This window comes from Tachysurus fulvidraco, chromosome 17, assembly GCF_022655615.1.
Source record: "Tachysurus fulvidraco isolate hzauxx_2018 chromosome 17, HZAU_PFXX_2.0, whole genome shotgun sequence".
NCBI classification, from domain to species: domain Eukaryota; kingdom Metazoa; phylum Chordata; class Actinopteri; order Siluriformes; family Bagridae; genus Tachysurus; species Tachysurus fulvidraco.
The window spans coordinates 9,132,391-9,138,921 of NC_062534.1; the positions used below are offsets into that span (position 1 = coordinate 9,132,391).

Genomic DNA, 6,531 nt, shown 5'->3' on the forward strand with positions numbered 1-6,531 from the left:
TTAGGAGTTTGGAGTGAAGAATTTCCGGAATTATAGTATTAAAAGCCGAACTAAAGTCAACAAACAGAATCCGGGCATATGTCCCTGGGAAGTGCAGGTGTTGCAGAATGTAGTGCAGTCCCATGTTGACTGCGTCGTCCACTGACCTGTTTGCATGGTAGGCAAACTGTAGGGGATCCAGCTACTCTGAAAATAGGAGCCAGTTGATCAGCACATGCTTTGAGACAGGAGGGGGAGACCCCGTCTGGGCCGGGGGCTTTCCTTGTCTTCTGTCTCAGAAAGAGCCAATTCATATCCTCTTCACAAATCGTGAGTGCAACTCGAGTGCTGGGAGGAGTTGTTAATGGGGTTCCCAGAGGTGTGGTGTCAGTCAGTGTGCTGGGTTGGATGGGAGGTATGAAGATGCTGTTCTCAAACCTGCAGTAGAAGGTGTTGAGGTCGTCAGGCAGGTCTTTGTTTGCTTCAGAGGGTGATGGGGGGTGACTCTGGTAATATGTGATGTCTTGCAGGCCTTTCCACACTGATGCAGGGTTGTTATCTGAAAACCTGCTTTTAAGTTTTTCAGAGTAGCTTCTTTTGGCTATTCTGATCTCCTTCGTCAGTAGGTTCCTGGTCTGCTTATACAGAGTTTTGTCTCCACCTCTGTAGGCATCTTCCTTGGCTTGTTTTTTGAGTTTGGCTGTGAACCATGGCTTGTTATTGCTGTACTTGCAGAAGTGTTCCACAGTCCACAGCACAGCAGCCCTAAACAAGTTAATGCTTTACCTGAAGAAGAATGAATTACATAAACATGATACTCTTACACTAGAAGTAGCCAGTGTTGACAAGCAATACCCAGCCACGCACCACATTATTTGTCCACTAGATGTCACTTTTGCACATAAAAAGCTGCTGCTTGCTCGCCTCAGATTGGAATGATTATGAAGAAAAAAATGTAAGCGTTAAAAATACACATATAGAGCAAACCATGTCTTCATATCTGTGTAAAAATACGTATCTAATATTTTGAGTATAAGGATATCCTTTACATCGCTTTCATTTTCGAATGTGTTTCTATTGAAAAGACCCGGGAATCGGTTCAGAGTTATAATAGTCTTATTTTTTTTATTATTATGAATTGAAAAATGAACATTTCCACTGACTAGATTGTGATATTAATGGATTAAGGAAGTTAACAAGTACACTATGTACGTGACGTGCCTGTGATGTAGGCGGGGCTAAGAGAGAGTGGGCGGGGATAAGAGAGAGAGAGAGAGAGAGAGAGAGAGAGAGAGAGAGAGAGAGAGAGAGAGAGAGAGAGCGAGAGCACAGAGGCAGAGGAAACAGAGCTTCAGTCTCAAACAGCATCAGTTATGGAAGGTGCATATCCTGGCGTGTTTGTTTATATCATTCCTTTTTCACGGTTTCCCTTAAGATTTTTTTTCTGCACTATATTTCATGCTGTCTACAATTGAAGTTCAGCTGGAGAACTGTAAAAGCAAGGGGATAGTAATGGACTTCTGAGAGAGCTGTATGTAAACATTTCTTTCTTTATGAGTGAAACTACAGGACAGAAGGACGGATTCTCCAATTCCTGTTGTACAAATTTCTTCTCTTCAAAGGACGGCTGAATTCAAATTACTCCTAATCCTAATTTTATTTGTGTAGGTTTGAAAAGGAGCTTCTCGTATAATTTATTTCTTATCACAGTGTGAAATTCTGCACCGAGAAGCAAGAGGCTTGGGATTCATACTCCACTGCAAAGTTTTTCCTGCTGAAGGTTTGCCTCAACAGCTAATTATTTCATCAGCATGGCTTTGCCTGATAATACTAGTGGCATTTCAGAGGAGCTGGCCTTTCCAGAAATTATTGAACTCAATGTAGGGGGCCAGGTATACATAACTCGTTACTCAACACTCACAAGTGTTCCTGACTCACTCTTATGGGAGATGTTCAGCCAGAAAACTGCTAAGAGTCTAGCACGTGACACCAAGGGGCGCTTTTTTATTGACCGTGATGGTTTTCTTTTTCGCTATATCCTGGACTACATGAGAGACCAGCAACTTGTTTTGCCTGACCATTTCCCAGAGCGAGGGAGACTACAACGCGAGGCCGAGTACTTCAATCTTCCCGAGTTAGTCAAACTTCTGGCTCCAAAGATCAGCAAGCAGAACTCACTGGGCGATGATGGATGCCAGAGTGACCCAGAGGAATCGTCACCCAGTGCTGATGCTAGCCGAAACCTGGCATCTTTGGGGACAGCAACCTGCAGCAGCCTAGCAGCCAGTGACGGCAAGCGCACTGGGTTCATCACCATTGGCTACCGAGGCTCCTACACTCTGGGTCGTGATAGCCAAACCGACGCTAAATTTCGGCGTGTGGCCCGGATCATGGTGTGTGGAAAGACGTCATTGGCCAAAGAGGTTTTTGGGGAAACCCTAAATGAAAGTCGAGACCCGGACCGGCCGCCCGAGCGGTACACCTGTCGCTACTATCTGAAGTTCACTTTCCTTGAACAGGCATTCGACAAGCTGGCTGATGCTGGTTTTCACATGGTGGCATGCAACTCGACAGGCACATGCGCTTTCACACATGACCAAACTGATGACAAGATCTGGACCAGCTACACGGAATACGTTTTCTACCGTGAGTGAGAACAGACCTGTGTTCCTGACCCTTCTTCTCCCAAACCTACTTGCCTCTCTTTGAGATCATGCTCCCTTAGATGCAGACACTTCTAGCTAACCATCCTTAATCTCCAACCAGACTTGCCCTTGATGCTTCTTGTTATGGTTGACCATTTCCCCTCTCTTCAAACCAACTCTGTCCCCTCAGCTAGAAACAGCTCTTTATACTTATGTACCCATTTCTGGCCTTTGTGAAGTACTGTTTCATGCTGTTGGGTGTTTGATTTTTTGGTGTCTGTTGTTTTAATCTGGAAAAGGCCAACTGAAAGGGCTTGGATGGGGCCTCTCTGTATCTCCAAGTAGCCTTGGCACCAACCTATAACTATAGCATTCTTCTCAGCTGTCCATCACATAAGTGGACATTCATTGCTTTCTTGAATGTTGCTTATCTGTAACATAAGTCATTTAGTCATTATAATGTTAAGCTAAATATTATGGGACCAAGCCATTAGGATACCAGCGGGTAGACAGAATAGGCGAATAAACCATAAAGCTGAGAGACACACACATCATTCTCAATCTGCAGTGGGACTTCATGTAAAGATTTGCCACTATGGCATGAGAAGGTCCAGTGATCTGTTTAGTTTCTGAAAGTACACAGCATAATGTGTTTATAAAAAAGAAATGTGTGTTATGCTGTTGTAATTCTAACTAGCACAAAGCGTTACAGTAGAAGGGGAATTTGCCTTCTTGCCAAAGCACATCAAGGGCTGAACACTGAGCAGGAGGCTTTGGAACACAGACAAAAAAGGATTAAGGTATTGCCCGAAACCTGCTCAGTAAAGCCTCATGATATTTATTATTAGTGACATGAACCATTTTGTGTTCTGCTCTTTTGTGCTCTAAATGGAAATGTTAAACAAAAACGTCATCCCCTTTTTTATAATTTTGTGTATAGTTTTCAGGATTTTTTATTATTATTTTCCTACCATATTTATGTAAGCTTACACCATTAACATTTTCTTCCTTGTAAGAAACAGATCTGCGGATATATTAGCATATTTTCTTTTGTAACAGCTAGCTGAGTTGATTATTTAGCAATTATTCGGGTGATAAAACATATAGATTTATGCACTATGAAAGTCGGGAAAGTTTAGGTTACAACATTAGCAATTGTAGTTACAATGTTAGCAACACGGCAGATTCAAAGGAGAATAATTGGGCGTGAATACAAAACAACTGAGAGAAGATAGAAAACGCATTTTCAGGTCCACCCTCAGGATTTGCACAGCAGTTGTTACCTCAGATCTTTAGAAAGTATTATGGCACAAATAATGAAATTACCATTTTGAGTAAGCATTTTTTTTCACTTAATGCTTTCATTAGCCACATATGTGCTATTGCCTGACAAGAAAATGTTTACATTGAGCCACTCATATCCTTAAATAGGATATCCTGTTATCCTATTCATTTTCTTGTGAAGACATTCTGTGTTGTTAGCAGCAAGTTAGCAAAATAAAAGTGCTAAAAAGCAGCATGAATAAATCAGCAATGTCTGTAATGTGTGGTGAATTTAAGTAATAATCAGTCATGTATTACTTTTTGTAATCACAGTTCTCCATATCTAATGACTGTAAAATTGTATGAAGGAAAAATAAACAATTTGGTTAATAATTTAGGGCCAAGATGTGAAACAAGACCAACAGGTTTGATGATGTTGATGATGTGATCAACTTTGCCTTGATGATGATGTTGCTACAGTGTCTATGTAGTTAATGGTGGAGATGGAAGAAGTATTAAACTGGATTATCATGCACATCTCTGCTGAACATATGCCTCCTATTTGCAATGTGCTCAGCACTTCTCAAGCTTTCTCCTGCTTATCTCTCTTATCTCTCTTCTCTTGGCTTATCATTTATTTCTGTGATGACTTCAAAAGCAAAATGAAGGAAAGGACAATAGCAATGGGGCAAAGCATAACGGGCTTCTTTGAAGCATATCACACAACCCTCATAAACAAATGAATGAACTTTTAGAGTCTATGAAATTGCCATTATTTCATTTGATTTGGAGTAGAGACAGCATGGTAGTGCAGTTCCCAATTCACTACTCTGGGATCCCATCCAGAGTGTGTTTTTGGTTAGAAAGCAACTAGAAAATTTAGTCAAGTAAGAAATCATACCAAAATAAAAATATTGCATATTTCATGTTAATGTTTAAGCTTAATTTTTCCACAAGGAATACAACGATGTCATGTTTTCATGGACAATTTCAGGTAGTCCTTTATTTAGGGTCATTAACACAGTTTATTGTACACAAAACATTCTAGATTTTTGCCTGTTAACAAAAATATCGGCCACTTTTCTTTCGTCAAGAATGAAATCTGAAACAATAAAATCATTTATCATCATTATTCATTTCAGTCATTTCTAAACCTTTGGGCAAACAGTCAAGTGATGCAGGATATTTGGACAGAATTCTCTTTGTATAGTATATTTAATATAAAATTCCAAATCTATTTTCTAATCCATTCATCCTATTGCTTATATTTCAGGAAGTAAACACAACCCTCTGCAACCAGTGTAATTCATCACACTGTCTCTAACCTAATTAACTCTATTAATCAAATTTTCTGCAGCTATGGCAGTGTCCTTGGTAGAATTATGCTTTATGCTTCAAGTAGTTAAAAGCAATAGCTCAAACATTGGTGTAAAAAAAAAAATCTAAGCAAGTTTATAATGAATTCAGTCCAACATATTGGTTGGCTTTCTGCAAATAACCAAGTGATTCATGTTTTTATTCGCTGTTAACCACATTTGGGAGGAAATGTTCCTTTAATCTGGTAGCATATGTAATGAGCAGAATGTGGAGCGAAGTCCTTTTGGCTCAGAAGTTCTACATTTTTCCATTAAAGTCTCACATTTTACATTATAATACCAAACACTGTGCTGCTGAACCTTCTCAGAAATGTATTGATTCCTGGATGCTACATACCAGAAGGGGACCTCAATGAAGGAAACTGTTCCTTTATTGATGGGGCATAGGGCTAACAGAGGGAAAATCATATGTTGTGCTGAGAAACAGTAGTCGGTTCACTTTTCAACCGCATTTCAACTGAGGAATTGTAGGACAGTTAAAGGAAAAATAATTAATATTTGTCAATACATTTATCAAGGTCACTATGGCTTAGAGGTTGCCACATACTGGTTTTGTTTCCTGCCTCCACCCTGTGTGTGGAGTTCTTCCTGTGCTTTAATGGTTTCTTCAGATACTCAATCCAAAGACATGCTTTGTAGGCTGATTGGCATCTCTACATTGTCTATATTGTTTGAATAGGTGTATGCACTCTTATGAGTTGACACACTGTCCAGTTTCCCCCCCTGCTTGTGCCTTGTGAGTCACTAGGATGGACTCCAGGCTCTGGACTCTGTGACCCAGTGTAGGATAAATACATGCATAAGAAAATAGATAAATGGATAGACAGATAAAATTACCTTTAAAGCAAATGTTTCATTCTTTCAAGCTGAATTGTACTTTCCCGCATTTAAATAAATAAATAGACCAATAAGCTTGTTCGTTTATCTCCAGCAACCTCTTTACCTTGGACAAGGTCTTAGTGGATCATGGTATGGTGGGACTTACTCCATCGCATGACACCGTGCATACATGCACTCACACACTCATTCATGACTATTGGCAATCTAGCATAACCCACTGTGCCATCATGCCGCATACCCTCTACCCCAGCCTAAATGAATAAATAAACAGACAAATCAAACAAATAACGAAAGGTGTTGAATGTACAGAGAAAACATCAGGGGGCTAAACAGTTTCTTCCTTCCTTCGCTGAGAGCTGTGTGCAAAAGCAGAGCTAAAAGCAGCCCAATCAAAAGTGCCAGCCTGTTAATTACCTAGCATTCAGCGG

General features: G+C 40.2%; 1 protein-coding gene across 1 annotated transcript; it reads left to right on the top strand.

Moving 5' to 3' along the window:
• Positions 1-1,287: 1,287 nt before the first annotated feature.
• On the top strand, positions 1,288-5,073 carry kctd12b (potassium channel tetramerisation domain containing 12b). Its single transcript, XM_027136140.2, has one exon. It carries the CDS (start codon positions 1,791-1,793, stop codon positions 2,631-2,633), a length of 843 nt encoding a protein of 280 aa, XP_026991941.1. The 5' UTR covers positions 1,288-1,790; the 3' UTR covers positions 2,634-5,073.
• The last annotated feature ends 1,458 nt before the right edge of the window (positions 5,074-6,531 follow it).